The sequence below is a fragment of the Epargyreus clarus genome, unplaced genomic scaffold (assembly GCF_041222505.1).
Source record: "Epargyreus clarus isolate Ecla_fem2 unplaced genomic scaffold, WU_Ecla_fem_2.2 ptg000014l, whole genome shotgun sequence".
Lineage (NCBI taxonomy): Eukaryota > Metazoa > Arthropoda > Insecta > Lepidoptera > Hesperiidae > Epargyreus > Epargyreus clarus.
In genome coordinates this window covers 11454614-11474606 of record NW_027332222.1, presented here as the reverse complement: position 1 = coordinate 11474606, position 19993 = coordinate 11454614, and the positions used below count along the sequence as shown (strand labels likewise).

Here is a 19993-nt window from a genome sequence, read left to right as displayed (position 1 = left end):
ATTAAAAATATAAAAATAAATGTTGCTGTAATATTCTTACACCACTTAGCAACATTGAACTTATCTACATAAAAGGGATTTTCGTAAAGGGAAGAGGGGAAATTATCTGGCTTTTATCACACCCTTTCTAAACACCATACTTATGTCGCACTTCCGTTAAACCTTTTTATATTCAAAGTCGATACGATATTCCGACACAAATGTTCTGCCTTAACTTTTACCGATATCGATAACCGTGTTAAATGACATTTAACCTCCATTATGATGCAAGGTGGTAAAGATTTCTTGGAGAAGAAATCTAAAATGAAAATACGCTTAAAATAAAGTTGAAGTGTTTGCTTATGTTATTATACTTTTTTTATAACTACATTTATATTCTTGTTCATTTAATATGTCTTTAGGAGTCAGTATTGCAAAAGATTCAATCGATTGAAATTTTACCCCAATAGTACCCTATAGTATAAATCGCCTACCTAGAACCTAAAAATCTATATATAAATAAACAAAACGGTACATTAGTTTCACTTTTTGTACAAGGTATCTATTATAATTTACTGTTTCCAACTACAAATTTCGATAGAACAACCCGTTGGCACAATTCTTTTCTCAAAAATGCATTTTCGTAGCGTCTACCTCAATCCGTCAGCTGTAAACGACCCTTATCGTCACGGGTCGAAGCGTCACCCCGCCCTGAGACGTGTAATTGCACCTTTAAATCCTTCCTTATCTCCTCCGACCTTTCAACTAAAACTTGGCTGAAACTTACACAATGGCACCGTTTGTATCTTACAAGTAGGTACAGTCCGCGTAAAACTGCATGTCCGCTCAGTACTCTTACCATGAGTTTTTATGTTCTGACAAATATGACTGGACCATACAAATTCCAATCTGACACAATCCACTAGGTGCGCTGGTTAGAAATAGTATAAGCAAATACGTAAACAAATACCAAAACAGTCATATTTGTCAAAACGTAAAAACTCATGGTAAGGGTACTGAATATAGAAATGAGTAGCGTCGCCATATCAAATTGTATGACTACACCTACTTGCAACAACTTCGAAGCGGACTTGCAGCTTGGCGCAGACTATACGTTCAATGTCTTCTTACGTAACGGATTTATCATTTATTCCGTACTCGTAATCCAAGTCACAATTAACATACATAATTAAATTTTAAGAAGAAGTCGTTATCCAAGTATCTAATTATCCATAATAAACATGCCTAATTAAAACTTTTAAGAAAAGTAACAGGAAAGATCGACTTTACACCAAAAATTCACACATTAGTTAACCGAGTTACATTTAAAAACTTTCTAGAATACTCACTATTAAATGTTCTCAGAAAATGCAAAAAATTGAAAAAAAACCCAATTGTATTTATTGTCGATTCTCTTCTTGCTAGACTCCACTATAACGATTCAAAGCTGATTTTTTTATTTCATACACTTGCTTGTCATCTGACTTATTGCAGATTATACAAACAGATCCATCCATACTGATAATCTGAAAAGACAAAATTAAATTAATAATGCCTTCAAAGTTTTATCATGAGTATAACTAAATTTGTTTGTATAAAATAAACGAAATTACTATTTTTTATTCTTGTACTAAAATATCATTCAATTTTAATTTTTTAGGTTATGTTATGTTAAACATACTATTTATGAAAGAAAATATTACTATTTTTATTTTAAAGTTGATTAATATAGATTAAAATACAGATTGTATTTACCTTGCTATGTAAATTCCAAACGATTTTTTGAATAAATAAAGTAAATTTCTCACAATTCACTTAGAGTAACTGAGCCTGCACGTGTATTTTTAAAAACGATGTTGTACACTGCTCTGTATCTCGAATACTGGCTAACGGTTTTTACAGCTGCTACGAAATAGCAGGTATGTAGTAAGGCCCAAACCCTCCTATGTCCGTCCCCACTTCTCTATGAAATAACTTACAATGGGCTAAAATTTACCGAAGGTCACTCAGGTATATAAATTATCTTAAAACAGCAGTAAATAGACATCTACAAATATTATTTAAATAAGATTCTACAATTTTTTCAAAATATTGTAGATGTCTTATTAAATATTAACTTTATTAACTTATTTGTTTGTTAATTATTGAAGTATATTTTAATTTGCAACTTTTTCATTTATCAATAAAACATGAAATCTTACGTTTTTTGAGTAATTAAAGTGTAAATTTTAATAAATACCTCAAAATTGTACATAATGATATAAAAGAATTTTTCGAATTTGGGTTTTTTTCAATTTTTTGCATTTTCTGAGAACATTTCCTATAGTAATGTATATTTTTTTTACACCATCAGAAAGTAGATATTTCAACGAACAAAAAGCCCCCAAACTTTTTGAAAAAAGCTGATATTTTGACGTCAGAATTTTCGATTGAAAATTAGGGTGCTTTTTTGATATTAAGTGAAAATAAGGCGAAAAAATAAATATTTTTAATCAAATAAATTACAGTGTATTTGGGACATAATAAGGTAAGTTTTCACCAAATTTCGTATAAAAAAAAAATTGAAAAAGATATAAATAAAAAACCAAAAACTTGGTTTTTTGAATTTTTCACCCAAATTTTGAGTTTATGTGAAAAAATTGCAAATACAAAAGTTGTAGATCTTTTTATTACCTACAACTTTGCCATTTAACTTTTTCGCATAGGACGTGTAGATTAGCCGGAAATCAAGATAAACCATTTTTTACCCTTAAAAGCTCACCCCCTCCCACTTCCCGAACTCGGATCGACCGTAATTTATTTTTCCTTTCATTTTGATCATATTCCCCTCCTTTTCCAATGGGTTTCATTCTATTGTAATTTTATTTCATTCATTTCATTTTTTACCATTTTTAAAGGCTTCGGCACTGGTCTATTATGTTAAAACCGTCAAGTAATTTGTACTGCAGGGTGTACCAAAGAACGAGATATACATACATACATATTTGACTACCCGCGTGACGGAGCGGTCACCATACCGGTCTGACGCGCAAAGGGTCCCGGGTTCGATCCCCGGCCAGACAGAAATGTAAATAATTTTTTAATTTAGATTTTTGTTTCTGAGTCTGGGTGTTTGTGTATTTGTCTCTGTGTGTGTCCATGGCACCCACGACACAGGGCATCCTAGTGTGGGGCTGTGAGTGTAGAAACGTTTATTTTAAGCGTTTATACGCTCAAAAAACATTACCCTCCTCAACCAAAAGCATACGTTTAGTTCAAAATAAAATTTCTCATGCATAAACAAAATAAAATTGTATACTGCTACATCATCATAGATTGGGTACGAAGTTGTCAACTAGAATGCAAGCGAAACATGTAAATTTTACCTATCTTGAAAAGGTCAAAGGGTAAGCAAACTGGGTATTCACTATAATAGTTGATGCACTTTATGAAACTTCGTACACGAGAGACTTGCTCGCAAATATGCGGGAGTTCTCGTATGTATATCAGGTATTCCGGTACGAGGTACAAACCTCGCAGACTCCGCTGGAGCTTGGGTACTTAAAATATTTATATTACAGTTTGTATCATACCGTACGTTTCATGAAGTATAATGACTATAGTAAGGTTTTTGTTTTTTATGACATAATGAAGGCAGACATAAATTAATGGGTTTTGCGTAATGCGGCCTTTTGTAAAAAGTGTTGCAAATGATTCATAGTGTTAGTTAAATATTACTATGTTTATTTCACATACATGTTATTAAACCGGGAAGTACGCTACATAAGGACTTAAATTAATTTATGATTGGGCACTCTAAAGACATTTTTTTCTTACTACCAAAGTGACATCACATCGGCATCAAAATGGTGACCAGCGAAAATTACTGAATTTGGAATTGAATTATATTTAGACTGAATTGTTATATATAATAATCGACAATCTTAATTGTCTATTCTATTTCTGAAACTTATACTGGGATTTCAAATCCATGATTTTTGTTATTATTGCATTAATTGAAACTTAAATACCGAAATATGACTTAGCAACCCCTTTATACCTCACTACTGGGCACCATTTCACCGCAAAACACCTGAAGCGTATTCCACGCTGTTTATTGACTTGACTCTAAAGGTCCATAAAACTTATACCCATTAGATACATCGTTTTGCTATTCCACTTTGCATACTGCCACGGCCAGGGGACACATAAGTTCGGCCAGAGTGACATCATATGTAGTCCATTAGTAGACGTAAGTGCTGTTACATTTTACATTAACGGCCATGAGTAACTGAGTCTGCATCTGTTTCATACGAGACACTTAAAACATCCCTCGTATTGCTAGGTGCTTGGTATGTTGTTTTCGTTCACACCAACATGTAAGGACTGAAAGATACGAGTAGCAGTGTAAGTTAATAATAATAGTGTTAATTGCTGCTATGTTGTAAGGGTAAAGGCGTTCCATCTAATTACTCAAGGGTAGCAACACAATTGTATATGTCGGAGCTCATGGTTTAAGTGGCAGGACTTAAATCCTATCTCTGAGGTTAATTAAACATGTTCATGAGCGATAGTTGTCACTTACCATCAGGTGTACTACATACTCCTTTACTTCGGTATTATACAAACAAAAAAAAACTAATCGGTATGAATGTCATCCTCTCACAAAGAAATTTCCTGTCCTTATAAGTAATATCACGAGCTTTGACGATGAAGGAAAACATTGTGAGAAAACCTGCTTGAAGACATAAAATTCTTCAATCAAAGCTTGCGATAAAAGTGAGGACTTGGCCAAAATCTTTCTAATCCTGAGAGATTATCCGCGTTCAGCAATGAAACCATAAAGGATTGATCATGATGAGGATAAGAGCAAAACTGAGAGCTTCATATTAAAAGCTACTTTAAAAATATGTAACCATTCTGAAAGAGCAGCTGAATATTTGGACATAATATTTTATTACGAGACTCAAAAACAGCGCACGCAATCGTTTTCCCGATCCCGGTTTAATATGCCTTTGTTATTTTAAGTGGGCAGGTAATTTTTCCATTTGATTATTATTCCCCGATAAAGCGCATAATGCGTCGATTGGACTCTTCTTTATAGGGACGACACGACATCGGCACGACAACGACATCAATGTATGTATAATTCTGTTAAATTGTGCATGCTGTTTCATTGACCCGGCACGTCACCAACACGCTGTTGCCGTCGACAACATGCTGGTATCGTGCCGACACTTTTATATACGATGTTGTGTACACACGTATGTAAGGATTAAACTCGGCATTCACTTGTTCATTCTGTTTACTGTCATTCAGGTTCGTGCTTTGAGCGATCAACATAAGTGGATTATAAAGCTCTTATGCGTACAATAGTGTCGTTGCCGTTGCCGAGGCAGTGTCGTGTCAGTCGCGTCGTTACAATAAAACAGACACAATTCGTGGAGGATCTGCTTTCACAAAAAACAATTAATTTACGTTACAGTTCCAATAAAGTGAATTTTATATCGTGATGAGTATCGAACTGCTGCTTTTGTTACGGATATGTGTAATCGGGCTGAAGTTTCATTAAGTACTCCGTGTATAGTCGGACTTGTGAAATAAAATAACAAAAGATATACTTGTATTTTTATTTATTTTGTAGGGAACTAAATAATATATATGTGACAATAAAAATCCCAATAAATGTAAGTTTTTGACTATTTTCAACGAAAGGTGTCGTTGTAAAAATCGATACCTATAGCATATCATTGCGGTAGATTGAAAGTAGCATATCCATTATCCATTCACATATCTCTAGTCATATGTCATATGAACTCTAAATGAAAACGGAGTCCTTGGGCTTCTTGAGTTGCTAGGTCGGGAGAGAAAGTTAGTACTTTAAGCGAGCAAACAGCAATCCTAAGTTTAAGCATTCTTAAATGTTAATATTTTATTTAATTTACTTTCAGCTATTATATAAATGTTTATTCTATTTAATAATGAAGTCTCCTGTATTATGACATTGAATTTGACATGTTAATTAGTGTAAGTGATTAATGTATCGTTCTAATTAACAATAAATAAATAAATAAATAAGCAATATAGAATTAATATGATCACTAAACATGCAATATACCCCGATATTAATGTAGCAAAGACAAACAACGCTAGGTTTCAGTTATGAATTTCATGTTTACTGTCTGGCGAAATATTAATTTATGTCAATTTACAGCCAAATAGCACAACGCGAGCCGAGAGCGACGCGGACGAGCATTGCAAAGACAAAGAGCTTCGGCGAGAGACTTGTGGTGAGTGATTACACTGTTTACTAATTAACATCAAATTGTCTCATGAGCATCAACTTATTGTTATCCCACTGCTGGGCACGGGTTTCCTCATATATTAATACAGATCGTTTTTTTTTATAATATGGGAGTAGCAGACTAGCATATGGTAGGTCTTAACCGCGTTGGTCAAGTAGGCTTAACGTGCCATTAAGAGCTTTTTTTACACAAGTCTCAGGCATAAAGTTTCTTTCTAATATTATGCTTTAAATGATAAATGAATGATTACTTATGTACACAAGTGCGATGTGTTTTTGATTGCCTTGACAAATAATTCTTATAGCATTAAATGTATCTTTGTTCCTGAATATTTTTGTTAGGTGCATAAAGAAAAAGTGAAATTAATAAGTTCGCAGAATGAAAGGTAAGCAAGCCTAGCACTTAAAGCAGTGGCAACCGAATGTCAACGGGATTTGAAATCATGGGGAACCGAATTTCAAACAACTAAGCCATCACCACTTCAACTTGTGAAATTAGTTATTTGAACTAAAACATCCCGAGTCATGGCGCTACAGTATGTGCGAAAGTTGGAATAAGCTAGATAGCTGGCGGCGACACCGTCCAGACCCGAGGTATCCAGTTAATGGATTTTATCGTAAGGGCTCATGCAGATGTACAATTGATATGTTCCAATTGTATTGTTTAACTTTAAATACATTTGTTTTGAATGATGTTCTAATATCGTTTTGGTGACTTATAATAAGGTGAGCGAAATTAAATTACTTACTAAATTTTATTTAGTAAAAATTTTATAGGAATGTTCTGTATGTATCCAACAACTAATAACTCGACCAATAAGTGACCATACTTTTATGACTTATGATGATATAATAATTTTAATCATGTCATAATTTGCTCTGTGACAATTTGGTTCTGTTTAATCTTTTGTTCAATTTATTGTTCAGTTGTTATGTATTGTTCTGCTGATCGTGTATTCATTGACTCTTTACTTTATTATTCATTCACGCTTATATTTAATGAATAATCAACGATACAGCTCATTCTGTATCTTTTTGTTTTTAAGAGTTAGTTCATACTTTTCCGAGGCCCAAGCAGTCCTCAGGGATAGCGGCGCATCTGTGGACGACCTCAGGTGTTAATCTAATTATCTGGGGTGGGTTACAGATTTCCATGGGCGGCCGTAGTCACTTACCATCAGGTGGACATGCGGCTGCGAGTCTTGTATGATAAAAACAAAAAACACATTTTACTATGTCAAAATGTTTATCCACAGGAATGTGGTCGGAGCTCCTGCTATCATTCTCAGTGCTGTCCAACGGGCGCGCTATCCTCAGCACGCAGACAGCGAGCGACGGAGCTCTCACTTGTCTTCACGGCATGAGGTATCGCACACATACTCCACGATCTCAGGAATAGCGCAATTTGTCACATAAACTAGCTACGGACAGGTTTATTGCTATGAATGTAGTGGAAATGGGTATTCCCAGTATGCATTGGTAGATATTGATCATATTATATAGGTACTGATTCTGAGCATGGTTTTCAAAATTATATGCCTCGTAAGCCGAGGACTATCACGTCACTATGTATTTGATTATTTGGTGATTTATTTCAATCTTCTTTTTGAGAAAAACAGCACACAGACGACATAGTTTTACGACATTAAAGACCTGAAATCTACATCATACAATCATCATTATGAATAAATCAAGTTTTCTATTTCCCACACAATAATATATGAAATCAAGACAGTATAGCTAGAATTAATTTCAGCCAACCAAGTGCTTATGAAATTCTAATCGCATGATCAAATATTTTAGGTAACGTACCTAATTATGTACATACTCGTAATATACATGATTCAGTAATTCCTACCATACGCTCATTCATGTAAACATCTCGGTTTACCAGGATAGGCATAATATAATGTAAATATAGTCTTAATTAGCATTTAGATAGAAACAGAACTAATCTGATTTTAGGCAGCTCAAACATTTCGATGGTTCAATCATCTCGCTGTTTACAAAACTGGATTAGGTCGCAATGCGGCATTATGCATTTCCATTTAGATTATGCATAATAATATTAAAACATGAGTGTTACGCTCACACACGTGAGAAGGCCTTTTTCTTATCACGCGGGTTTTTTCATTATCCCATCATCACCACGTCATTATCCCATCTAACATATTAAAGATCCCTGTTGCCTAAACATGGCATAGCATATATAAACAGGGCCGGATTTAGAGGTCTAGAGGCCTTGGGGCAACAAAGGAGTGGAGGTCCACTGGCCCCAAATTATTTTCCGAATAAAATGAACAATTTTTTCAGTTGAGTTGCCCTCCCTTAAATCCAGCCCTGTATATAAATCAGTTTTCCATCCATTTCATCTTTCCATTTTTAAATTTCCAACATATTAATGAAAATTTTACTAGACTTAAGACTTTAACAACGATCGTACTAAAAATAATAAGCGAGCGAATTTGTTGTAAATTATATTTTATATTTCTTTTTAGATTTATGTCGGTAATATGGGTGATCATGGTGCACACGTATCTAACAGTATTCTACATCGCAGACAACAAAACTATGAGGACAGTCACGGAGCGCAACTTCATGTACCAATCTGTTGGCAACGCGTCCTACTGTGTCGACACATTCTTCTTTATTAGGTAATCTCAATTAAAATAATTATTGTTATAATTTCGTTTAGTCGCAGAATGTCGCTGAGATTTATATAATGGTTATAAAACTTATCAAATAACTTATTGCTTAAACGAGTCCTGATTAATTTTCGAAATATTTCTGCCGAATATTTATTACCGGAATTCTGTGGAGAAACGACTTTATTTTCAATGATATGTGATATTTAATAATATATCTTATCAATAATTCAATAACATTCCTTTTCAGCGGCCTACTTGTCACAATACTTTTCTTAAGGGGAGAGGACAAAAAAATCAATAACAAAAGCGGTCCACAAACGCAAGTCGCGGATAAGGACATCAATAAAAATATAAACGGTTACACGAATCCCGCATTATCTGTTTCCGTAATAAGCCAGCAGTCGTTTTACGAGGACCTACTCGACAAGCCGAAATCGACTGTGTATTCAAAGGAGGACGTGTTCAAAATGACGAAATCATTTTTCGTGTTACTCTTCTATAGAATAGTGAGGTTGTCGCCCGCGTATGCCTTCGTAATCGGTGTTAACGAGCTCGCTCTCCGCTACACACACGACCACACAGTGTTCGAACCGGCAATCTTCGATCACATCACGTGCGATCACTTCTGGTGGCGTAACCTTCTCTACATTAACAATTTGTACCCGCAAAGAGAAATGTGCATGGTCTGGTCCTGGTACATGGCGAACGACACGCAATTTTACGTCGTTGGAATCATATTACTGTTGATCTCAGTCAAGTAAGTCAAGAATACTTCATCATTACAGTCCCACTGTTGGGCATGGGTCTCTTTTCAGAATGAGAAGAATTAGGCCATAGTCCACCGAGCTGGCCAAGTGCGAATTGGTAGACTTCACATACCTTAGAAAACATTTTTAAAGTTTCTCAGGTATGGAGGATTCCTCACGATGTTTTCCTTCACCGTTTAAGCAAGTGATAATTAATTTCTAATACGCAGATAACTTTGAAAAACCAGAGGTGCGTGGTGCCTGGGATTTGAACTTCGGACCTCTCGTGCGAGAGGCCGAGTAGACTATCACTGCTTAAGAATACATGGATATTTCAATTTCATCTGCGACTGACATAGTCCTCATGAATCATTTATTTTTACAGGCACATGAAGTTCGCGATGATATCGTTATTCGTAATAATGGGTAGCTCTTGGGCGACCACGATCTATATCTCAGTGTGGCATCAGTATAAAGCGCGGATACAGGAGCCTTTTGAGATGTTCGATCCACTTTATGACAAGCCGTGGTCTAGAATAGGCCCATACCTAGTCGGTAAGACGATCAAACTTTATTTTATATTCGTTTTTCATACAGGCTAGTGCTGCTACCGAAACCAATAAAGGCGAATGTAACCCTTGAGTTGGGACCATTTTACTACAATTCAGCCGGCCCTTCTATAAAGCGTTAGGATCTTTCGGTGCGAACTCTTATTAGATATCTTTTTATAAGGTATTTTGAACTTAGGGATCCTCGTTTTATATTCGTTTCTATCCAAGTCTACGTACCTACATTTATAAAACCATATAGGTCTACTCAGCAATAATATTTTCGTAGAGTTACTTAAATTTAGTTAGATAATGCAAGCAAACCCGTAAATGTTTTTTTATAGATTTATTTTTACGTAATCCCATTTATATGGAAACTTCTATTTTGGTACAAAGTACTAAGTTTGATTACAATCGATTCGTATAACAGGAAATATGTACTCGTTTCAAGCTGACCTATCGACACGACACCATTTGACACGTTAGAGGTTAATTGGAATAGTCACGATATACTGCTTTCCAATAACTACTATACTGATCACACAATATTATATCATATTGTTTGTTGTCGAAAAGTATAGGAAAAAAGCATGCACAATTAGGTTTATTTGCATCAGTACCTCCGAATAAAAAAGTCTTACAAAGACTTCAGGTAATTTTGAATTTTAAACTATTAAAAGCACGATATTATGAAACAAAAACTCTGCGAAGCGGTGGTAACTTATTAATTTTCAAAAATAACTTTGTCTAGAATCTACTCTGAATAATTATCTTGCTCAAGCCAACAATGTATTCAAAATATTACAAAATTGTTCAATTGCAAATGGCCATAAAAGACGGTAATTTACATCGGAAGCATTTTTGCTTAATATGACTAAATGGCGGTAGGTAGAATAAAACTTCTGTATAGTCCGCTCCAAACCGCTAGTCCACTCTAAAGTTCTTGCGAGCAGGTGTAGACATACAAGTTACTATGATGACGAAATTCATTCCTATATTCAGAGCGGACTAGCAGTTTTACGTGGACAATACCTCGCTAAAAATGTACATATGTTAACGGCGCACGTCACTTCGTCTGTTTTCTCAAACGCGCCAAAATAAATATAACTTGCAAATTGTGGTATAATCAATGAATGTCTCCCCAGGAATGATTATCGGGTGGTATTTACATCGGACTAAGTGTCAGGTGAAGATACCGTACTGGGTGGTGGCGGTGGGCTGGCCCACGTCGCTGGCAATCATCGCAAGCCTCATCTTCGGCATGGTCGACGGCTACTTTGAGGTCTGGCCGACCGCCTTCTACGTTAGTGTTGGTCACACAGGTAACTATGTTTTTTATAGTATAGGAGTAGCGCAGACCATGCAGTCCACCTGATGGTAAGTGGTTAAAGCCGCCCATGGACATCTGTAATCAACCCCAGATAGGATTATATATTCCTATCCGAGGTCGGCCACAGATGCGCCGCTACCCCTGAGGACTAAGCTGGAACGCCTTCAAATTATTATACCTGCAAATATACTGCAAATATTCACATTGGTATACTTAATATTTGAACATTTACAGTGAATTTATACATGATTTATTTAATATAACAACAAACAAAAATACACTCTCCTGCCTCTTTCCTGTCACGCGTTTGGCGGCCGAACAAGTGTTTATAAATCAATTCAGTAGTTCCGTCGCGGTCCACGTGCGTGTTGCACGCGCGATAAGAAAAGTATCAATGGCACGATATACTAAATCTGCATATAGACATAAACCCATGTGACAGGAAAAAGGATAGGGTAAATTTTTCAAAGGGGCATGGATTCTTAAAACCAGAATTTTAAAAAATCTATTTAAAAAGTTCTACTCAGTCTTAAGACTTCTTTAAGTATTTTTCAGTATTTTCTATACTTTAGGATTAGGCCTTTCACGCCTATTTAAAAGATTAATCTTGAATATTAAATTATTGGTCGACGGTATGACGTAAGTATGTATTTATTATATGTCTTTTATTTATTATTTGTTCTATAGTATGCTATCTCTAAATTTACACTTAATTTTATATATTAGTCCTGCAACTATCATGTAATTGCATTATCATTTATTGCCCTATTATTTCAAGTCATCCCTTCTTTAACTCCTCATCCTAAGATAAGACCGCCTTTTGTATCATCCAAAATTGTATGTTTTGTTTTGTGTTCTTCTTTTGGGTACAATAAAGAATATTATTATTATTATGTATGAATATTAAATTTTCATAGATACATACTTAGTTGTTGTTTCCATCGGTCTCATCCTGCAGCATATTAAATTGACTTCCACTTCCAACTTGCACCTCGACATTGTCCAGGTTGGGGCGTAGCGCTCGCGTGGGTGTCGGTGGCGTGCTGCTGCGGGTACGGCGGGCTGGTGAACTCGGCGCTGTCGTACCGCGGCCTGCTGCCGCTCAGCCGCCTCACGTACTGCGCGTACCTCGTGCACCCCACCGTCATGATGTACACCTCCTTCCTCATGGACGGGCCCTTGCACCTCCAGAACTCTATCGTGGTTAGTATATGTTGATTATTCCTGAAGTACTATTTTAAATAAATATTCCATTTTATAGCATTTATTTATTTATAAGTCCTTATACACGTAAAAGTAATTAATAGCACACATTTTAGAAATACAGTAGAAAAGGCTGCTTATTTCAAAATGAAATCTTATTTCCTAAAAATTATAATACTCGTATCAGTCTTTCTTTTATAGTTTCCCGCTTGACTGCTACTCAAGTACAATTAAATATAATGTAATTATAAAATTATGAAAATGCTAGCGAAATATATCTCATAAATGTATATTAGTATAATTTAGGATTTTTTTAAAACTTCATAAGTTGCTCGAATTGACAATAGTAATGAAAGTCAAACTAATGTTAGTATTTTTTTATTTATATTTCTGTTTAGGGCCATCATTTTCCAATGCTTAGATTAGATAGTAATCGGGCAGACAAGTTGCAGCTTCTATTCGTGATGAGAGTAGTTTATGGCAGTGGAAGTAGTTCGAAATACCGGACCAAACAGTTGTTCCTAACACCCATAGTAGAATTTCAGGAGAAACAACTTGTAGACGGAACTCGTACCCCTTACCCATGTTGTCTAACTAAGCTTACAACTAGACAACTACGTAACTTCAGAACTGCAATACTGTAGTTCTTTGAGTATGTAAGAAATAGTATAAAGTACATAGTAAATAAGTAAACTTACATTTTATTGTCCACAATATAATTCACACATTAAGTTTTAAAAGGTATCATCCACTGAAAAAGCTTTGTAGAGATTCAAAACAAAGGAGAATGGCGAGTTTGGCCTTAGCTGTGTATATTGTCAAACTATTCATGAAAAAAAATCTTAAATAAAGTTGTACTATAAAGCGTTATTAAATATTTTTTTGAACTAGTTGTATAGATAAAAATAAAAAAAACACATTTTCATTCTTTACGATGTAAAGACTCTATTGAGAATCGGAACGTACCTTACAATCTACATTAACACTTTCCATTATACGATCAATATTTTACAATATTGAACCCTTTTCATAAATAGTAAAAAACTATATATATCCGTTAAGTTATAATGTCAAATCATATTAATTATTTAATCAAAGGAGATGCTATTGGCATTTTAAAAATAATTCATAATAAAATTATCAATTATAATTAATAATTTTATTATGAATATTCTTTTTACCTCAAATGGAATGCCTAACACAATGACTGTCATTAGTGACATAACGAATATATAGTTGTGTAGATGTCAATGTCTCAGTTGAAAACTGAGTAGAAAGTATGTGTCCTTCGTTTGTTTGTGATACGTTTTGCGCTCTTCCCTTTTGTTCCTAGATTTTGTGATTAATTTAAACGACCTCTGCTTTCATACGGACTCCGATTTCTTCTTTATTTGTGACCCTGGCATTAGTTTTTGGATATTTGATAAATCGACTGCTAAACTGGCTGTGTTATTTGGACTTTGATATTTGAATTATGCCAAGTTTTTCAAACAAAACTGTATTTGATATAGGTTAATAAAATAATATCCTACATAATTTCAAAAGCCGCAACAATATACATTAAAAATAATAATAAGGCCAAGCATATATGAAAAGTCGCCATTCTTCTTTGCGTCAATATAAATTATTTATTGGATTTGGCAAAATACCCGGAATAAAATGAAATGAAACGCTAAAATATTATCGAAGTATTCCAGTATTATTGGAGTAACAAAGCCCGATCGGAATGAGAGATTATGATGATTGATTCAAATCTCTCCCCTTCGGCTGTATAAATAAGTTATACATAAAGGGCAGCTTAAGATAACATTTTTGTCTTCATACTATGAGTTTCTGAATGTATGGTCAGTGGACTACTAGGAGATCGCAGTGGTATTAAAAGTAATTCGAGAAGGTCAGAAGTAGTCCACAAAGTATTAAAGAAATTGCTACTCGTATTTTAGATGCACTGGAAGTAAGAGGAACTTTTTTTTGTCGATTTGTTTTACATACATATTAATGTGAAGGTATGAAAATATATTCAACTTTAGTTTTTATTTTGCCGATTTATATAAAACAGATTATTGTTTTAGGAAATTCTTTTTTTTTGCCGAATTTAAAAGGGCACTAAAACTAATTGACTCTCAAAGTAAGCGATATTCTAAATAAGTTTGAGAACCTCTGATCTAGAGCAATACCAACAACACAGTGACTTTCGCAAAACTTACCCCTTTCTAGGGAAGGCTCTGCCAATTAACTCTTCAGTGTGCCAGCGCGCTATGAGAGTCGTTAGTTATACTCGTAATATAAGACCTTATTTAATCTCAAAATATCTTAAATATTTTTGTAGACAAGTTATTAACAGCTATTCTTAACAGACGAAGTAAATGTCCAAAAATATATTGTTTTCTTGTAAATCACAAATAATGAACAAGATACTAATGGCAATACAATAAAGAGCGATTCAGAACTTTTGCATTAAACTTAAAATTGCCAATTAAATTGCCATTAGCGATTAATTGGGATCAATTCATTGAAGACAAACGAAGATGACTTTTAATTTTTAACTTTCATCTATCTTATTACTCTATATTATTTAGACATGTATCGATAGATTATTGAAAATGTAGGAGTATGATAGAAAATGTAGGGCGAAGCATTGACCCTTCCAACGTTGATGGATGATATTGAGCTAATATTAAACCTCGGTTTTTATCGAGCTTCTTGTGAATGTTCCGAAAATACTTTCGGCTATAAACCTATATACGAATAAGCAACGATAGCATATGTCTGTCTCGTCGAGAGTTTGGGTCCGGGGTTTAATTCCTAGGCCTTTGATTTTTGAAGTTATGTATGTACACACTACAAATTAATACATGCTATAGCGGTGAAGGACAACACCTTGAGAAAATATAGGTACATTTTTAGATACTTCAAGCTCAAAAGTGTGTGAATATATAAATCTGAACTTGGTCATTGTGGTGGATTAGACCCTAGTATTTTCTCATAAAGAGTAACGAGACGTGCCACAAAATAAAAAGGTAAGTATTTTTTGCCCGTGCCCAGCAGTGGGATGGTGACGGGTTGATGATGATAGCCTTATATTTCGTGAATAGGTACTACACATATATTATAGTTATATTCTTTTGTAATTTAAACGAGATAAAACCTTTTCAGCTGCTACACTTAGACCCTGTATTAATTCATCAGACCTTGCTGACAACAATAAATGGTCCGAAACAATACAAGAGTTCCTTTATTTTAATTTTCTATCTTCATTCGTATTGTTTCGTATATTTAGGAAAATGTTTGAAATGATTGCCCTTTTTCATTCTTTGTTAATTTGAACCAAGCCTATATACCTCGGTTATGTACCTACTAGGAACAAAGATACGAAATAAATAAGCAATAAAAGTCACTGTTGAATATTTATTTTACTCATTAATTGGTACATTATCAACAAAGTGTACCTTATTTAGGAATGATAGCTTAGTAGTTGAAACTCAGAATCGAGAATCGCAGGGTCTAATGTTCGAATCCCAGGTACCTCTGATTTGAAGGAAAACATCGTGAGGACACCTGCATACTTGAGAGATCTTAAAAAATCTTAAAGGTATGTGAAGTCTACCAATATGCATTTTGGCTAGCGTGACTATGGCCTATTCTTTCTCATTCTGAGCGGAGACCCGTACCCAGCAGTGGGACAGTAATGGGCTGACGACGTACTTTGATAATCTTAGTACGTGCGTAATAAATATGCAATGTATGATATTTAGTAGCCACTATCACCCATGCTAATGACAAACTAAGCCCAAATAGGATTGAAATCTCGGAAGTCACGTTCCGGCACGTGCTCATAGCATGAGGGCCAATTTGGAAAGGCTCATATTAGCAAGCTGGCTTACCAAGTCCACGTGGGAGGCCGATTCAGTGTAGGCTATCATTAGTGGCTTTTTAGGGTTCCATACAAAAAGGGTAAAGCGGAACCCTATTACTGAGCCTTCGCTCTCTATCCGACTGGCCGTCTGTCACACAGCTCTATCTGGAACCGTAATAGATAGACACGTGACATTTTGACAGAATACATATAACGGTGGTAAATGCTAAAAATAAAAATAGCTTGAAAATAAGTGGGAGTCGCCATACAAGAAACCGTTATTTTTAGCGTCATTCGCTTATCTATTTGACCGTAATTGAGAGCTCAAATTTTGACAATGCCTTTACATCTATCTATGGCTGCTATGATAACAAATAATAAATATAAAAAATAAGTAAAAATGTCATTATACGGAACCCTCTGTGTCCGACTTCGACTTGCACTTGGCCCAGTTATTGGTAATATTTTTTTATGTGTGACCTTTATATTTTTTTCAGCTCACAATATACGCCGGTTACGCCGTGATGGCGTTCCTCGCGTCATTCGCCATTTCACTAGCCTTCGAGGCGCCAGTCGTGAGGCTACTGAAGATCGTGAGTGGAGGGAACAGGAACAAGAAGACGCACTGATCATAAGATGTTCTGTAAATGAATAACTTGAGCTCTTATTTCGGAGAAAGTCAAGAGAATATCCCTGCAAGATGGTACACCGAATGGTTCTTATGCTTAACTGCAATGAAATGACGTCACACTTCCCATGAAGACCTGTCAATTTAAATTAGGTCAAGTGCTTATAAAAACATATATATCCTGAAATACATCGTACTATAATATATTTAAATACATCGTACTATAATATATGTAAATAAAAGAAAGACGACGAACCAAATATATTTTAGCCACAAATCTACATATTAGCTTAGAAAATTTATAAATGTTAAATTTTTAACAAAATTATCCACACAAGTAAAATTAAACAACCCTACACCGGTCATTTATTATGGATCATTAACGCCCGTAAAATAAAAAAAACATCAAAACATTTATATGATTGAAGAGGATCAAGTTAAATCACCTTCAAAGGGATAAGTTTGAAACCTATGTAAATTTACGAGTAGCTCCATTCATAGTAGTTAATATTGCACTCAAAATTAAGCCCCGCCAATCAAGGACGGACAGAGTAAGCTGCCATGATGAATTTATAATTTACTGCAGTAAACAAGAGGAGACATTTATTAATGTCTATCAAACATATTCTTGCAAAGTAATCATGAGAAAACTCATGAACGAAAACGAAATGCGTACTTGTAAATTGATTAAAAAAATAAAATAAATAAAATAAATAAAAAAATCTTCAACGAAATCAAATGCTAATAGAACACTGAACATATAACGGAGAGCTATAATGAAATTAATACTCATGTACATAATCAATTACCTTATAATAACTCTTGATAAGTCCTAAGCCGATCCAAATTACTGCCAACTATTAACGTCACTGCCGTTATCAATATACAATCGATTCAAATTTATGAATAAAGATCGAAATTTGGCAACGTTATGAGCGTGAACAAATATATAGGTGAAATCAATAATGACAAATTGCATTTGTATTATCTACAAGCGCTTAAAACATACAAGTTAATTGAGTAGCTCGATCAAGTGAATGATCAATACAATCCCACACTCGGCTACGTAAGTCCCGCCAATCAAGAACGAACAGGATAAGCCGCCGTGATGAATGAATTTTAATAAAGTGAATGAGAATTGTAAGAGACGGCACATTTGTTACACATTCTGAACATGGTTTCGACAATTTCAAACAAATTGGTATTGTAGCTCATATATGTATAATCTTTTTATGACGTCATAAAATGAGAACAGAATTTAAAATTTTTGACTAATTTGTTTTTATAACGTAATCTTGAAAATAGTAGAACCTACTTGAATGAAACATTAGTAACTATAAAGGCCACTAGAAAAATCAAAATACATTTACGAAGAAGTTAATGCAATTAAAAAAACCATTTCGGAATTAAAATTATGGCCACATTAATAAACTTGATTGTGCAAACATACCCTGAGTTGTTTAAAGCGAATCAACTTTAGCGAACAAACTTTCCTTGAAACAAGTTTCGTAAACATATCAAAATTTCAGACGCAAACACAACCGCAACCTGAAAGTGATACATTCAGGACCACTGTTTCAAATAGCAATATTTTAAAGTGTTGTATACCAATATTTACTTTAAGAAAATGCTTTCTTTTGAATGAGAAACTATTTCTTACATAGCTATTAATTATTTCTGTCTAGATTGTTTTTTTTTTGCATAATATTGTACTTGTTTTTGGGTTGTGTAGTGTACTAATGTTTTTTCTATTAGTGGCATTTGACCAAGATGTTCACGTGAACACAATTTAACTACGAACTCAATACACAATACAACGTTATGACCATACTCATCAGCGACCACAGCTTATAAATATATCTCCATGACCATTCAACAAAGAAACAATACAGGATAAAAATGTTTATAAAGGATCTGATGATTATAAAAAAATATTTTAATCCCAGAGGGAATTCGCAAAGCAATGAACATCAGATATATTTATTACCAGAGAATTCATCTAGCTGAAATATTACCTGCTCATTTTCCGCGGACGAGCTCAGTAAAGAGCGAATCATTGGACGGCCACGTAATATAAACATTATCTAATAATTTCCCAAAGGGACGGCGACGGAAGTCAATCAGTGATATAGGAGAATCAATCATGTGCCCAATATTTTGGTATCCGAGTTTACGCAAGGATAATTCCTTTTAGATCGTCTTGACTTTGTCCTTTATTTTTGTTTTTGGCCATGTAACGACATTTTATCAATTTACCAGGGAATCGATTTATTAGAAAATAATTGTGTTATTGATAAAGTTGTGGTAATACGAATACAGCATATAGACGTACGGATGAGCGTCAACCAAATTCTGTTTAAAATATACACAGAGTTAAATGTTATCAAAGGCTAATAATTATAATGATTTTATTAAAAGTTCATGCAATCATGATTTATGACAAAGATACTAGTTCATTCTAAAGTTTAATAAATTAGTTGGCATTTTAAATGAACACTTTTTATGTGGCTTATTTCAAATCAAATTTGTGTGCTGAACTAATTCTCAGTGGCTTAAGCCTCTTAACTATTCTATGCATATTAAATTTTAGGCATCAATTGTAATAATTAATCAGATTTAGTTAAGTCTAAGAATTAAGTCTCGAAATATGATTGAATTGTAAATTGTTGGTTTTTTGTACATACTGTGGCACTCATGAAATATGTTAAGCGTTATATGTGATATTATCATAATTGTTGAATTCGAATAACAGTGACAGGTAAATAGGTAATC

General features: G+C 34.4%; 1 protein-coding gene across 1 annotated transcript in view; it reads left to right on the top strand.

Annotated features, from left to right (window-relative positions):
- LOC140747604 (nose resistant to fluoxetine protein 6) overlaps nt 1–17404 on the top strand; it is an 89376-nt gene extending 71972 nt beyond the window's left edge. Inside the window, exons 6-13 of the mRNA XM_073080161.1 lie at nt 6173–6248; nt 7519–7627; nt 8761–8916; nt 9158–9667; nt 10042–10211; nt 11350–11526; nt 12541–12737; nt 17091–17404. Coding sequence (XP_072936262.1) covers nt 6173–6248; nt 7519–7627; nt 8761–8916; nt 9158–9667; nt 10042–10211; nt 11350–11526; nt 12541–12737; nt 17091–17222 — 1527 coding nt within the window. The 3' untranslated portion in view covers nt 17223–17404. The remainder of the gene's footprint in view (nt 1–6172; nt 6249–7518; nt 7628–8760; nt 8917–9157; nt 9668–10041; nt 10212–11349; nt 11527–12540; nt 12738–17090) is intronic.
- The last annotated feature ends 2589 nt before the right edge of the window (nt 17405–19993 follow it).